The sequence below is a fragment of the Chiloscyllium plagiosum genome, chromosome 25 (genome assembly GCF_004010195.1).
Source record: "Chiloscyllium plagiosum isolate BGI_BamShark_2017 chromosome 25, ASM401019v2, whole genome shotgun sequence".
NCBI lineage: Eukaryota > Metazoa > Chordata > Chondrichthyes > Orectolobiformes > Hemiscylliidae > Chiloscyllium > Chiloscyllium plagiosum.
Genome location: NC_057734.1, coordinates 38,573,520 through 38,590,588, shown reverse-complemented (window position 1 = coordinate 38,590,588; position 17,069 = coordinate 38,573,520). Strand labels below are relative to the sequence as shown.

Below are 17,069 nucleotides of genomic sequence, written 5' to 3'. Positions count from 1 at the left end.
ACACACACAAAGACCCACATGCACACATATTTTGTGGGGTGAATTTGTACTTGCAGAGTTACATTGCACTTTGCTCAAAAACCACATAAATTCATGTAGAACTCTGAGCTCAAAAACTGCATGAATTTATGTAAAACTCCGTTATCTCACTTTTTAGATTAGAATCAATCTAAACATCATGTCATAGACAAAGAACACAGGGGGCCAACACCTTCAACATATTGTCTAGCTATCACCATTGTTAACAGCTAACCCGAGAATGCAACTTTAAAAAAAAGGGTTTTTGTGATTTACACATGAAAGAAGTGAAGCTATCACTGTATTCTAACAGATGAAAGGCTTAACAGACAATCAATTTTTCAATGTATAATTTCAGTTACATCACACTGCAAATTTTTGCTATAAATTCTGTGTTAGGATCGAGCCCCCGACAATCACCTGATGAAGGAGCTTCGCTCCGAAAGCTAGTGTGCTTCCAATTAAACCTGTTGGACTATAACCTGGTTTGTGTGAATTTTAACTTTGTACACCCCAGTCCAACACCGGCATCTCCAAATCATTGTGGTGAGAGAGTGTGATGGTTAGGCTGCCCCTGTTTTGTCTTCAAAAAGGTACCCCAGGACTACATTTATTGGCAGTCAGTCAGTTGCCTGCAAGCCTAGTGCCCTGTTCTGGCAGGTGAAAACAAGGGTTCTTTGCCAATGTTGAACCAGAGAACATTACTTGGCAACATTCCGGTGGGAAATTTGGTTTCCTATTGCTGTTACACTGGGAAGCGGTGTATAGGAGGATAATGTCAACTGCACCTGCAGCAAAGAAATGTAATCCAAGAAATACTCCCTCTGGATTTCATAAACAAGACAGCATTTGGCAAAGGAAAAGAAAAGACAGGCATGCAAACAGAGAAAACACGGTGTGCACACAGGTTAGTGAACCACTTAGTGTACTTTTTTCTTCTCGAATAAAGTCATGTTCAACATAAATGTGGTCAGTGAGATCAGTTACTGGACAGGTTACAGAAAACCCACATACATTCTGTACTCAAGTAAGTTTAATTAGGATCAGTGCCCAATTTTCCTCAGTAAAGTTTGCTCTTGAGCGTTACTCAGAGTGCAGCTTAGCATTTTGTAGTCCACTGGGCCACTGAGAGAGAGTCAAATGCCAGCCTTATTTAACATTTCCTTCTTCCTTCCCTTTTGCTGTAACTTAAGAAATCAAGTTTGTGGAACTGAACAATTGAACTCTGCCGCCATGTGGGCGAAACGCTGAGGGAATGCCTTATTGTCAGAAATGCTTTCCTGTAGATGAGGTCTTAAACCGACATAGTCCCACCCCTGCCTGGTCAGACATAAATGACTCCATGGCACTTTTCAATGGTGAGCTCTCTCTGGTCTCCTGGGCATTACTTACTTCTCAACCCGCTCTGTCAAAACCCAGGAACACAATGGCCGTGATCCCATCCCCAATAGCTTGGTATCTTCAAACTGGTTTCTACCTTTCCCCTCAACAAATGGGACCGCACTGCACAGAATTGAAGTTTGCTTTTTTGAAGGACTTCCACCTCAATCTTTCAATTCAGGTTTTGGGGTCTAGCACATATAAGCCAGTTGCCAGGTCGCTGTGAAATTAGTTATCCAAGCAAAACCAAGTTGAACCTGATTTTTACAAGATGGGGCTGGAATTGGTGTTAGTCGTGTTCAACAGCATTACAAGAATCGGTACTGAGATGCGAGACTCTCTGATCTGAATGTGAAAGATCATTCAAGACAACAAAAAAGAAACAGCTTTTGAATGTCAGGGCCATCAATTTAACAACGGGTGGGCCCTTCAGTTAGTGAAATGCTTTAATTATTAGCTGCATCTGAACATAAATTCCTCAGGGACGACTGATTTAGGCAGCTTCTACTCTACATAAATCAGATTAAAATGAGTACTTACTATAAAGTCTCTTCTGCTGTCTCTCTGCACATTTCTCCAGTGACTCGCTGAACTAGGATAACAGAGAAACTCTCAGATTTGGTCACTGGCTCTTAATGGTTTGCTCCGAGCTGGATCAATGTTTAGGTGTCACTAGAAGGGCAACTGGGGACGGGTAACAGATACTGGTCTTACCAAAGGCCACATGGTTGAACACTAACCCATGGGATGCAGACATGGACATTGGCTGCCAGTGCAATTGAGTCTGGCCTTGATGCTTCTTGCAGTCAAATGGCTCAGCATCCAGGGTTGCACATGAGCAACCCACGCCTTAGCACATCGTTGAATGTGCATTTGAAGGTACGAGTGAGTTGTGACTCAAAGGCAGGAAAGCAAGAAAGTTTACGACAAGAGTGCCTTTTTGTTGTGTTATTGTCATGATTTTCCTCCAGCTCTCTTGAAGAACAAAATAACAAAGAACAAAGAACAATTTGGCACAGAATCAGGCCCTTCGGCTTTCCAAGCTTGCACTGCCATTTTGCCCTTCCATATTAAAACTGTCTTCATTTACAGGATCCGTATCCCTCTACGATTCCTGAATACTACTATTGTGTCTCCTCTGGCAGCACGTTCTAGGTACTCACCACCCTTTGTGCCCTGCATGGTTTTCACACATCTCTTTTAAACTTCCATGCTCTCATATCTTGAATCAGTGTGCCCTAGTAATTGACCCCTCCACCCTGGGAAAAAGCCTCATACTTTCCACTCTATCCAAACCATTCACAATCTTATAAAAACTTCTATCAGGTCACCCCTCCACCTCCTGCATTCCAGTGAAAACAAACAAAGTCTATCCAACCTTTCTTCATAGCTAAAATTCCCCACACAAGGCAACATCCTGGTAAACCTTTTCTGTACCCTCTCCAAAGTATCCACATCTTTCTGGTAGTGTGGTGACCAGAACTGTATGCAATATTCCAAGTGTGGCCTAACTAAGAAGTTCTATAAAGCTGCTGCATAACTTGCCTATTCTTATACTTAACGCCCCTTCCAATAAAGGCAAGCACACCATAGGCCTTCTTCTGCCTGCACTGCCACCTTCAGTGACCTGTGGACCTGCACACCCAGATCCCTCTGCATATCAATGCTCCTAAGGGTTCTGCCATTCACTCTATAGTTTCCACCTGTACCTGACCTTCCAAAATGCATCAACTTACATTTGTCCAAATTAAACTCCACCTGCCACTTTTCTCCCCATTCCCCCAATTATTCGATATCCTGCTGTATCCTTTGACAATCCTCACTATCCACAACACCACTAATCTTTGTATTGCCTGCAAATTTACTAATTAGACCAGCTGTTTTCTCCTCCAAATCATTTATGTAGATCATGTACAGTAGAGATCAGAGCGCTGATCCCTGTGGAACACCACTAGTCACAGTCTTTCATGCCAAAAAGCATCCTTCTACTGCTACCCTGTCTCCTATGACTAAGCCAGTTCTCTATCCATCTTGCCAGCTCACCCAGATACCATCTGACTTCACCTTTTGTACCAGTCTGCCATGAGGAACCTTGAACGTGCTAATTTATACTGGGTTATAATCCTCCAACCTAGCCTAGCAGCTGATTTCCCTCACCTCTTTCAGACGGGAAATGCCCTAACTGACTTTTAGCCGACAATTGCAAGAATCTCCTGCTCATACTCAGAAGCACAGCAGTGAGTCAATTTTGTACTTATTTTGCAGCAGATTTTCTATGTACACCACCCTCCCACTGACAAGGTGTAGAGTCCTCACCGTGCTCAGTGGGACAGTCACCTCTGTATTACCTACATCCAAGTGTCAGGATATTCCTCAGTTTCTGGTCTCACCACATGCCCACTTCCCTCACTTCCTGTTCTGGCAGAAGTTGCTTGGTGGTGATCTAGGGATAATTTTGCCACTTAGTCAGTCAGTCACTTTCCTTTGTTGCCAAGACCCAGACTTAACCTGGAGACCCCAGAGTACTGCTGTGAGCAACCTGGGCGGGAATCACTGGGGCACTGAACTGTTTCTTTCAAAATTTCTTTGAGCACTTTAATAAGAGTATAGGAGGAGATGTGAAGAAACATGGGTTGTGCAGCACCATTGGTGGCAGGCATCGGGAGATCTCCAAGAATATGTCCCACTTAAGCCCACACACTCAGGAGTGAAACCAGTTAAGGTAGCACAAACTGAATCTTGGGGATTTTGAGATATTCCTCTACCTTTTGGCTGGAGGGAGAGCTAACAAAAAGAAAAGCAAGCAAATTGGCCTCCTTTGGGGGCTCGAGAAGCCACAGGTATGTCAACAGAATAATTTAACAAGAAACTGTAGATATACAACTCCAGTTCAAAGGAAGGCACACGATTCATTCCAGTATTCGGGAAACTGAAACAGAAAAAGACTGATACAGACATTCCTATAAATATTTTAAAAGATCCTGTTAAATTAAAATGTTGTCACATGGACACAACTAGCCTCAAGTGATGCAAGCTCAAATACGTGCTCCATAGCACCACAAATCTTTATCAAATTTAAAACTGTCAAACTGCACCTTGACTTTGCAAAATGTTATTTTCTTTTAAAATGATAGTTTACTCTTAAACAAAAGAAAAGGCAAAGAGGATTAAGCAGAAGCGACATCTAATTTGCACTGACAGCAACTTTAAAACTTGCAAACGTCCTCAGGACACAAAACATTGATGGCGAAAGTGCCATGCATGCTAAGTCAACAACTGCTACTATGAACAAAATCACTGCCTTTGGGAAACAACATGGCATTGCACGGTTGCTGCAAATCAGAGCACACTCCCCAGTGCATGGAGAGTCAACTGTCCTTCAACATTCTTCACTCCCAAAGTACCCAGGCTGGTCTTCGAAACTTGCAAACATAAAAACCCCACATCCATTATATAAACCACCCTAACATCCTCTTTCAGCCTGATAATGACCGTGGCACTCATTCTTCTCTTCAATTATGATCCCTCAACAACAGCAATGTACTTTTAAATGGCATCTTTAACATAATGCAAGTGTCCCTAGAGGGTGCAGATTTCTATTATGTTATGGTTTTGTGCAACAGTAAGGCTCCTGGATCTCAGTTCTCATCCGATATCCCCCAGTGAATAACTTCCAGTAGGGTGACTGAATAAGCAGAAATAAGAAATTAACTTTGTACACAATGAGGAATAAACCAAGAACTTTCCTGGTCTCTGTGCCACAATACCAAACTAAAGCCATTGTAGAATTAACTGTTTTGAAGAAAGCTCTATTTATAAATACTTCATTAAATACTGTATGATCTTTATTCCAGTAATGGAGCAGTAGAACGGTGCAGAAACTGGTGCTAAGCACTAGTCTTTAGCAAACCAAGGGCATAAACTGAATTTCTCTCTATCTTCAGCTCAAACACGATAACTAACCAGAATACTTTCCTCCCCATTAGCTTTGGTACTCCACTCAACTTCCAGTATTTTTGAAAGGATGTTTAAATACTGATCTAAATTACACAGACATATGGTACAGATTCTGAAAGGGAAAAAGGCTATAAAATTGCATCAACGGAGTTCAGTAACGACGAGTAAAATATTTGAGCATTTCGCTCAGTTTGTGAAGTTGATGAAATCAAACTTCCAACAGTAATTCCATACAGGTAAAAACAATGACTGCAGATGCTGGAAACCGGATTCTGGATTAGTGGTGCTGGAAGAGCACAGCCATTCAGGCAGCATCCAAGGAGCAGTAAAATCGACGTTTCGGGCAAAAGCCCTTCATCAGTAATTCCATACAGCTCATTTGATCTGTGTACTCCGAACATAAAAACTTAAACCTACAGATCAAAATGGGCTTTGTCTATGTTTGAATTAGTTCATCTGTGACAGGACAATGTGACAACCACTGCAGTTGTCCTAGGTTCCCTAATTAAGGGAGACGTTGATGATGGAGGAAGAGCAACCCAGGACTTGGAACATGTTGGGATGATGTTGGAGTATGCCAATGTGCCCCAGACTTGGCAAAAATAGAGCTAAGCCCTTTGCTTCCAAAGGGTCAAGGGTTTTGCTGACATGCAGTGTCATATTTAAAATGAATGGAACAGCATTCCACCATGAACTGAAGGCTTCTAAAGAGGAGGGATTAAGGTAAAGTCACCATAGTCCCAGAGGACCACAGTGCCACTCAATCATGACAGAGAGATAACTGCTGATGGTTTAACCTGAGGGTCCCCACATTGAGAAGGAGAATCCTTCATGGTAACCTCATCCGTTGTAAGAATTGAGCCTATGCTGTTGGCATCACATTATATTTCAAACTAGGCATGCAGCCAACTGAGCTAACCAATAACACACATTAGGGAAGGAAATCTGCCATCCTTACCTGATCTGGCCGGCATGTGACTTCAGACCCACAATAACATGGGTATGGAATCCCAATATCAGAGAATTTACAGTACAGAAGGAGTCCATTCAATCTGTCATGTTGCCAGATCCTGAAACAGCTACCCAGCTCGTCCCATTCTCCAGATCTATCTCTGTAGCCCTCTAAATTCATCACTTTCAAATATATACCCTGCTCTCTTTTGAAACCTCACATGGAATCTGCTCCCACCATTCTCCCAGGGCAGTACTAGATCCTAATAACTGAGTAAAGAAACTTCTTCTCATCTCACACCTAGTTATCTTGCTGACAATCTTGAAATGGTGACCCTTGAGTTACTGACATATCAACTAGTACTGACAGAATATCCTTTCACCCTGTTCAAAATCGTTCATAACTTTGAACATCTCAATAAAAGGTCATTCGCTGCTCCAAGGAGAATAATCCCAATTTCTCTAATCTTTCCCTGTATCTAAAATCATTCATCCTGGTATCATTCTAATAAATCTCCTTTGCATACTCTCCAGAACTTTAACATCCTTCTGAAATTCAGGTGCCCAGAACTGAATACAATATTCCAAATGTGGTCTGGCCAATAATTTGAGTAATGCTAGAAAAGCACAGCAGGTCAAGGAGCAAGAAAAGCCCTTCATCAGGAAGGGCTTTTGCCCAAAACATCGATTTTCCTGCTCCTCGGATGCTGCCTAACCTGCTGTGCTTTTCCAGCACTACTCTAATCTGGACTCTAACTTCCAGCATCTGCAGTACCCACTTTCAGTTGTTCAATAATTTGTACAGGTGTAGCATCACTTCCTTACTTTTACATTCTTTGCTTTGATTTGTAAACTCAAGGATCCTACAAGTCTTCTGAACAAGTGTTTCAACTTGCTTGGCCACTTTCAGAGAATTATGCATATGAACCCTGAAGTCCCTCTGCTCCTAAACTCCTCTCACAGTTGTACTATTGAGTCTGTAATCTCTCTCCATCTTTCCTCTACCAAAAATGCAGTACTCCATATTTCTCTGCATGAATTTCATCTGCCAGATGTCTGGCCATTTCGCCAACTTGTCAAAGACTCAATGTTCACTCTTAACAGCTTAGAAGTGGCTCTAGGGAACCAAATAGCTGAAGGCCAGTTATGGGTCAAAATTGTCAGAATCACACATATCCTATGTAACAACTTTAAAACAGTGCCTGAATTGGAAGAACATGGTTCTCAATGTTGTAGAGCTGGAGGAAGTTATAGCAATAGATTAGATCATATGGAGCTTGGAACATAAAGGTTAGACACTTGCAGAAGCGGTCAGATATGAACTGGCAAACGATGTTTCATCCTGTCTTGAGGATTGGACCTAAGGAACTTGGTTGCTGTGGTCAGGAAAGGAAAATCAATCAAGTAATCCAAAACATAGCAAACAGCAATTCACAAAGGGAAATTAAATGGGATATTAATCAGTTTATCACCAGCAGGTTAGACCAACTAACCAAATGGAACCAATGTTGCAACATTTATGTCTGAGGAATCTCCAAATTACTTTGTGAAATAAAACTACACTCAAAAAAACACTCCTGAAAGGTATGAGCACACTGTAATGTGACACTTCATTCAGGGTAGGCATGCATACAATATCTACGGACCTGTGAGCGTGCAGATACTTACACTCAAAAAAATAACTTTACATACAAAAGGCTTTTGAAAGGTGTGCACTGAAATGTAAAAGCTTCAGGCCAAAACTGCCCCTTCCTTCCTCCCCCATTAAAAATAAAAGGTATGCTGAAAGAGAGAAAAGAACACATACAAATGGGATTTCCTATGTTCTACCGCAGAAAGTGAGTCGAATGTTTTGGACAGCGATGCAAATTATTACCCAACAAAGCCAGCTGAAGGTGGAGAGATAGCTATCTAAAGAGTGCTTCAAAGAAAACTAAAAGAACAGAAGTTGAAAAGATTTGGTCCAAGTATAAATGCAGCTATTGTTGGAGCCAGCCAACTCATGAATACTGTACTGTCACTTACATGATCACGTTTCCCACATGCCTCTGCATAACAGGTTACTATGGTCAAGTTAAACCCATTGAATGTTCCCATTACATGTGATTTGCTGTGGAGCAATTCAATGAATCCCTACCTCCAAAACCAAATTTAATGGAAAATGTAGGAAGGGAATATTAAAAAGGCAAAGTTTAAAATATTAAAAATTGCATGCCAACTTTCTGGTTTAACTGAACTATTTTTAATACAGTTTAAATATGTACAGCTGGATGAGGATACCATCAGTCTGGATGACCATTAAAAGTGAAATATTTGCTCTTATTTGAGCAAGCCACAAACCAGCTGCTTATACATGTAAGCATTCACTTACTGAAGTAAAGTTAAACATCACACAACACAAGGTTATAGTCCAACAGGTTTATTGGGAAACACTAGCTTTTGGAGCACTGCTCCTTCATCAGGTGGTTGCCTGATGAAGGAGCAGCACTCCGAAAGCTAGTGCTTCCGATTAAACCTGTTGGACTATAACCTGGTGTTGTGTGATGTTTAACTTTGTACACCCCAGTCCAACACAGACATCTCCAAATCATTCCTAAAGTAACCCATCATCGACCTTTTGGAATCAATATGCTTTAGGAGCTACAGAACATGATAGTTCTCAGGCTGAGACTGGTCTTCTGCAGAGGCAGCCCAACAGAAAGATCTGCATGCTACATTACTTTTATAATGTAATTGTCTTTCTACAATGGAATAGGAATGGTGCAGCCTCATCATTTCTGTTTCCTAACATGCACTGTATCTGGTTTAGTGCAGTTATAGTGAGTCCACATTTAAAGTCACCCTGTTTAACATCATTTCACTTTAACATCAGCAAGCGAATGGGTCCATAATTTCATTGAACATCACAAGATTCATTTTAGCTTTGCTTCCTACACAACCTAATTAGTCCTCACACATTCAAAAGTCTCAAGATGTGCAGGTTAGGTGGATTGGCCATGCTAAATTGCCTATAATGTCCAGGGATGTGAAGGTTAGCCAGGGGAAATGCAGGGTTATTGGATAGGGTAGGGGGTTGAGATGCTCTTCAGAGTGTTGGCGTGGACTTGTTGGGTCAAATGGCCTGTTGCCATACTGTAGGGATTCTCTGCAAGATTCCTCCAATCTCTGACTTGCAGCCTTTCCGCCTCTTTGATCTCCAAGTTTCAGTCTCTCTCCACTTTGCGAACTCCAGTTATGGCCTTTGCCCCAGTTTCTGACCTCCAAGTTGCGGTCTCTTCCCCCTTCGCAACTTACATTATGCACAGTTTCCATGACCTGCATCTTGTTCAGGGTCCAAATACAGTCAGAACCTGGGGCTCCAATGTTAAGGAAATGCAAGTCCTGGTGGTTGCAAAGTGCTGGAGCTCTTACGATCCACGTTTGTTTTTAAAACTTACTTTCAAAGCAGCAACTTTGAAGTTGGGTTCGGGAACAGGACCACAACACAGCAGGGCAAACAAAGAGCAAGATATCACAGCTGGGAGTGTTGTGGAGTGGGGAGGATGAGCAACAATCAGGAGGATCAGAGAAGCAGGAACTTTAGGACCCATGATCGTCATTGAGAAGGAATTACCTGAAGTGTAAGTAACCAGTTCCATTTCTTTGCTTCATATTTTTTAAACTGGTTTTGTTTAAAATTAGAAAATTTTAAATGCAAAATATTTAAACTTGGGGATTTTTAAAAATATTTGAGGAGTTTTTTTTTCTGATAAGGAACGTAAGTACAGTTTTAACACCAATCTTCATTCAAGGCTGCTTCACTTACAGTTGTGATGGTCAGGGCACCCACAACTTCAAGTGAGGACTTACTTTAAGAAGGATAAGTCTGTTGCATTTCAGCCATTCTGTTCAGATATAACTGTGTAAACCATTTTGCAGACTACACTTCCCGTAAAATGAAACGATTTTACATCTATATCTCTAGTAGTATATTGTGCTGTACAAAGATAATAATTTAATGCAAAAATGAAAAAAGTCCATGCAGTAATAATGGTTGCATGGAATAAACAAATCAGAACTATCCATTATTGACTTAAACCAACAAAACTTTAAAATAAACTGTGCGCCTCTTCAGCACAATCATTGCCAGAGCACCATTTTTCTTTGTGTCTTAGTGAGATAGAATTTGATCAGAAAGTTTAGAATGAATTTACAGCCAGAGACCAAAGAGAGGATTCTACCAAGTGCAAACATTCATTGCAAATCCTCCACCATAAGCAGAAGATCTAAGTGGCAGTAAATGAGTGGATTATTCAAATAGATAACCTATATTAAGCTTTAGGGTACTTAGATAGCGAACTGACCTTGAAAATTCCCCAGCTTCTAAGCCCTTGTACTTGATGCAGCGCACGTTCAGCAGTTAACAATTCAACTTTTATCTCGCAGGCAAATGCTTTTTGAGAAAGATATAGTCCCTCTCAGCACTGCGGTTTAATCATTCCAGACATACACACTTCACTCTTAGAGACTCTTCCCGGGGCTGAGGATTTCAAAGTTTCTTTTTCGAAATAATAATAAAAAGTCTATGACAACCCAACTGTGGAAAAGTAACAAACGTCTTTTTTTGGTTTTTTTAAAAAAATGTTCTTGTGCAGACGGTGAACTCTGCGGAGGGTTTTGTGTGTGTGTGTGTGTGTGTGTGTGTGAACCTACCTTTGATGTTTGAATTGGGATTACTTTGATGTGCGTCTAGACAAACCGGATTTAACTTCAAGCTTTGAAGGCGAGGACAGTTTTAACGTCGCAATGACAGTTATTAAATCGTTGCCAGAAGGGGGGGGGGGGGAGGAAAGAGATCTTTCACACTTTTTCCCCTCCCTCTCAAGAAATAAAGGAAAATCTAAAGTGGTTTATGAAACTTAAAATCTCCCGCTGGTGTTGTTATTCCTCAATAAATGTGCTTGGTGATTTCAGGTCAGTTTCCCTGACTACCCAGGATCAGGTCATCTCTTCCCACCTTCTCTCCCCCTCCCGCCCCGCCACTTTCTATGATTTCCATACGGCCTGCTGGTTAGTGCATAGCCAGAGATTTAATTAAAAACTTTTTTTTTTAAAAAAAAGAACAAAGTGAAACAAAAACTGTTCCGAGGAAGGGTTGCCGGAGCCGAAACGTAAACTCGGACTTCTCTCCACGGATGCTGCCAGACTTGCTGAGCTTTTCCAGCAATTTCTGTTTTTGTTTCGGATTCAGAACATCCGCACTTCTTTCGGTTTTTAAGAGTGTAAACTGATTGGGGGGGGGGGGGGGGGGATTCATAACAAGACAGTTACCCTACGGCAAGGTAAGCTTCATTTGAACAATTCGAGTTGAGGTGAAGCTAATTTCTTTGAACAAACTCTGGATTTAACTGCACAGAGAAATCAAATTCAACACTCCCCAAAAGAAACTGCAAATCAATAACAAGCAGCCCTTGCCAATTTTTTTTTGGGGGGGGAAGGTTTTAAAAATCGAAACATGTTTACTCTTGATCAAAAGGTGAGTTTCACTCTCTCACGCTTCAGCAACTGAAACAAACCACTAATAATAGGGTTTTTTTCCCCTCATCTGGAGTTGGATTGAGTTACAAAAGGAGCGATTTATTAGCCGGTGGACCAGAGTGTAGAACAAGCGACTTTGATCCAGCGATTGGGATGGGGGTGGGAAAGTTACTCTTACCTCCCAATGCCTAACTGGCTGTTGTTTTTGTTTTTTTTTTGGGGGGGGCGGATAATGGGACGTGCCAGTGAGGAATCTCTAGGCTGCACACATTGTTAACACGTTGGGAACCCTTGGTACGGAGGGACCAGCTGCTCTCTCACTCTCACCAACCAAGACAACATCAACAACATCAACAACCAAGGGGGGGGTCTGATTTTGGGAAGGAACTTCCCCTGATGTTTTGATGCAATTAGCCGCCCGTGCTTTTGAAAACTTCAATGGCAGTGCCAGATCAGAGAGCAAATCGAAAAAAGGACTGACGACTCAAATCAGCGCATTTTTGGAGGGAGGGGGTCAGTTTGGGAAGGGGGGGGGGGGGGTTGGTGGCGGGTGAGGGGGGAAAGAAAATCCCCACAGGTTAATAATAATGGTTAAATGGCCGTGTTAGCAGTTGTCATGGTAATCTGTTGCTGTGAATTAATGAAACAACACGCTCCCCTGCTCTGATCCAGCGAAATCTCCAAATAGGTCTGTTCAAACCACCTCTTTGGCCCCAGGAGTACTCCTTAGTCCTGAAGAAATGGGGAGGGGGTTTCCTTTTGTGACCTTGATTTTCTTTTTTTTTTAAAAAAAAGGCGCAAAACCCCTCAACAAATTCAAAATGTGTCAACTCTCCGCCCCGTGCCCCCCCCCCCCCCCCCCGGACCCAGCCCAGCAAACACGTGCACTGCAGCCACAGCTCACTGCAACTGCACAGGGCACTGAGCGATAAGGCATTCAAACAGCACGCATCGTTATAACTGCAGCAAAACGACAAATTAAACATTGCATCTGAACTTCAAACACCTCCTGGGACAACTTTTCAACCATTCCGCTCCCCACCCAAAAAAAAAACTCTGCCCCCACCCCAACCACTGCATCTTGGAAAATTATTAAACAAACTTTGTCCCATTCCAGTTGACCGGTTTAGACAGGGACTGTTGACACAGAGATCAATAAACTCCGGGACACCAGTGATAAACTGATGGATTTGAACCCCCGTTCACGCTAACTCCAGGCAGCGGTGAAGAGCGGAGCCATCTTGTTCAGAACTTCACTCACAGCAACTAAACTTTTTTTAAAAAAAAATTAAAGCTCCAGGCTGGCTTGTGTGTGTGTGGGGGTGCCCCCAAGTCCGAGGCATTCTGTTTGGGAGAGGGAAGTTTGATTCCCTTTTTTGTTGGTGGCGTTGTAACAGTTTTACCTGCACAATCTCTCCCTCGGCGCTGATGGTGGCTCCTGCCCGGGAGAAACGTCCTTGCAAGTCGGTTGTGAAAGTTGTATATTCCCCATTGGGACTGGACTCGAACAGCACCACCTCCACAAAAGCAGTCTCCTTGGCGCAGAGTGAGCCAAGCGCGGCCAGCAGCACTCCCAACAGCAATCCCTCAGCACCCCTCAACATCATCTCGCTGGCTGCAGCAACGCCGATCGAGGCATAATTTCTGATTAATTCAATCCTGGGCGAGTCTGACTTTCAGTTCCCCCCCCCGCCCCGGTTTGTTCCTCTTCTCACAAACACATATCCATCTAGATGTTGACTTCCTTTCCTCCGCCCGCTGCTTAAAGGTTAGACAATAGCGAAGATATCTCGGGAGTTAATGTTTCCTCCTTGCCTACACGGTCAGACTTATCACCATGTCAATGACACGGCTCTGAAATCCTCTCTCCACTACTCTCACACTCCTCTCTCTCTCTCTGGCTCCACAAGGCGGCACCCGGCTTTGATCCGACACGTGATCGAGGCAGGGTTATCCCCACCCACCAATCTTTCTGACCCCTTCACTTTTCTCTCTCTCTCTCTCTCTCTAACGCACGGCTCCAACCCCAGCCATTCCTGCGTGGCTATTTTGTTTAATCTCTCTCTCTCTCTCGTTGCTAATTTAATTAACAGCGCGAAGTTCCCCTTTGCTGAGCCTTCCTTCCCCCTGCACTAGCTCAGGCTCAGCCAAGGCGTGAAGAGGGTGCATTTTCCGTCCCAGGTTTCTGCAAATCGCGCCGCCCGTTCGCTTTCGAACAAAACTTGATCGAGCTCAGCCTCAGCGTTGCATGCACACCTGGGGAAGGCGGCGGTGTAAGGTTAGGGGGAATCTGATTCTTCACAACGGGATCCATTGCAGGCCCTGGGGGTGTCAAATGGGGATCCTTTTTAGACACACGTAGGAGGGAATGAACGGCCTTTTCCCTCAAGCTAAATAATATTGAGGTAAAAACAATGACTGCGGATGCTGGAAACCAGATTCTGGATTAGTGGTGCTGGAAGAGCACAGCAGTTCAGGCAGCATCCAAGGAGCTTCGAAATCGACGTTTCGGGCAAAAGCCCTTCGCCCGAAACTGCTGTGCTCTTCCAGCATCACTAATCCTAAATAATGTTGAGTTTACTTCCAAAGATATAGCAGATTCAGGGTCCCAGAATAGATCTGTATTGGTGCTTAAAAAAAACTTTGGTTGTAACATTTGGAGAAACACCTTCCAAAAAAAAAGTTCAACTCAAATATTGTTAGAAGGACAATACAATTCAATTTTTCTCCATTGAAAATGTTACATTCCTAGATATCTTAATACAATTGTACCACACATAATATTTACTCTACACACTCCATGCCGAGGAATTCAGTTCGGTGTTCGAGACAGTTTCGTTAGCGCACTGTGGCTGAAGAGCCTTAGACGGTGATGAAGAATTGAAGATGTTGTAGATCTGAAATGAAAAAAACCCAGAAATTGCAGGTGAAGCTCAGCAGGTCTGACAGCATCTGTGGGAAGAAAGCAGTTTCGAATCCTGTGGATATGAATCCAACCAGAAACTTGAATCTGCTTACTTCTCTTGGATGCTGCCAAACCTGCTGAGTTTCACCAGCTATTTCTGTATGCAGTTGCAAACTTCAGCTGTTCCCCATTAGGCCTCTACAGTGGCTGTCCCTAGCTTTGGTGCATCGCTTAACATATACCCTGATCGGTGGAATGTGCCAAACTGCAACACTTGGTTGGTCGATAATCGCACACAAAGACCAAAATGCATCTTTCACTGTAGCTGCAGGGATTGATTAACTTGCTGCCTAACCCTGGTCTCAGCACTGCTTGGCACTCACCCTGGCAAAATCACTGCATCTCTCTCCAGACCTCCTTTGCAAAAGTAGATATTTTCATGATCAAAAATGAATGAGTACATTGTGAAGAAACACAACTGGTATTTACACACTGTCTTTGAAAACAGTAAAATGACCAAGGGACTTTGTAAAATAAAAATGAGAGTCACACAAGGAAATATTGAGATTGGGGTCCGAAAGTCTTGCCAAAGAGGTGGGGTTTGAGGGGCATCTGGTAGGGGAGTGAGTTGGAGGAATTTGAAGGGGGGGGGCGGGGTGTTGGACGTTGCGGAATTTCAGAGTTGAGAATCTCAACAGCACAGCATGGCCAACAATGGTGGATGCGACAATTAGCGGACAGATATCCCAGGGGAGGTTCGAGGCTGAGACACATTACAGTGATAGTGCGCTGCGAGGATTGAGAGGGATTTGAGGAAGTCGAAGGAATTTTAAAATGAGAATGTTGCTAAGCCATACATTATTAATGTAGGTCAGCAAACATCGAATGGTGGGTGAATCAGACTTGGAGTCAGTTTGGACGTGGGAAATTGAGTTTCACATGAGGGCAGAATATTGGAGGTGGGCCAGGAATGCACTGGAATAGTCAAGCCTAGACACATAACTGGCATGGATGAGGCTTTTAATTGGCATTACATTGGATAATGAAACATTTAATCATGTATGAAAGCTTCCTCAGTTGGGATTGATTGATTCAGCGTCCACCTAGCAAACATTTACACAATAACTTATACAGCACCTTTCATTTCAGGAAACCCTCCAGGCTCTTTGTGGAGACGCTGTTAAAATATGACAAAGAAGCGGAAGTGTGTACTGCAGATGCTGGAGATTAGAGTCAAGATTAGAGTGGTGCTGGAAAAACACAGCAGGTCAGGCAGCATCCGAGGAGCAGGAAAATTGACGTTTCGGGCAAAAGCTCTTCATCAGGAATGACAAAGATAAAATGATAAAATATGACAAAGACCTCGTGATGCCAAATGATCAAAACTCTGATAGATGGGGTAGGTTTTCAACAGGAAAGTGAAGAAGAGTAGGGAAGGAACTCGGAGGCCTGACGGTCAGTAATATCACGGGTGCTCAAGAGGCGAAAGTAGAAGGGAACAGATATGTCAGGCTGTGGGCAAGATGACATTCCACAGATGGGATGGAACAAGGCCACAGAGGCATTTGAAAGGCAAGATTAACATTTGAAAATTAGGATGTAACTTGACCAGGAGTCAACAGGGGAGCTGCTGCCAGTAAGGTGACAGTTTGTTTTTGGATGATTCACGTTTAGGGAAGGTAGACTTTGGAAAAGCAGCCGTGTGTGTGCTGGAATAGTGGAATCCAGAGGTAACATCACCCTGGGTGAGGACGGTGCAGCAAATGAGTTGGGATAAGGTCAAGCAGGCAATGCTAAGGAGATAATCTTAGTGATGGCATCTGTACTCTGAGCTCACCTCTGGGTCATTAGATTCCCTACAGTGCAGAAACAGACCATTTGGCCCAACCAGTCCACACGGACCCTCCGAAGAGTAACCCACCCCCCCTCTGAGTAATATACCTATCACTATGGGCAATTTAGCATGGCCAATTCACCCAACCTGCACATCATTGTGACTGTGGGAGGAAACCCATGCAGACACGCGGAGAATGTGCAAACTCCACACAGACCCGAGGCTGGAATCGAACCTGGTGCTGTGAGGCAGCAATGCTAACCCCGGAACCATGATGGCATCTGAGCTCACCTCTGGGTCTTATGTACTTCTGAAATGACGAATTATTACTTTAGGCTCTGCTGGTTGCAAAGGTTAAACATCACGCAACACCAGGTTAGAGTCCAGCAGGTTTAATTGGAAGCACTAGCTTTCGGAGCGACGCTCCTTCATCAGGTGGTTGTGAAGGAGCAGTGCTCCGAAAGCTAGTGCTTCCAAACGAACCTGTTGGACTCTAACCTGGTGTTG

At 43.2% G+C, this 17,069-nt stretch overlaps 1 protein-coding gene across 2 annotated transcripts in view; it reads right to left on the bottom strand.

Annotated features, from left to right (window-relative positions):
- znrf3 (zinc and ring finger 3) overlaps positions 1-13,798 on the bottom strand; it is a 238,809-nt gene extending 225,011 nt beyond the window's left edge. For both annotated transcript variants that reach the window (XM_043715903.1, XM_043715904.1), the window contains exon 1: positions 13,227-13,798. In XM_043715903.1, coding sequence (XP_043571838.1) covers positions 13,227-13,430 — 204 coding nt within the window. In that variant the 5' untranslated portion in view covers positions 13,431-13,798. The remainder of the gene's footprint in view (positions 1-13,226) is intronic.
- Between the last annotated feature and the right edge of the window lie 3,271 nt (positions 13,799-17,069).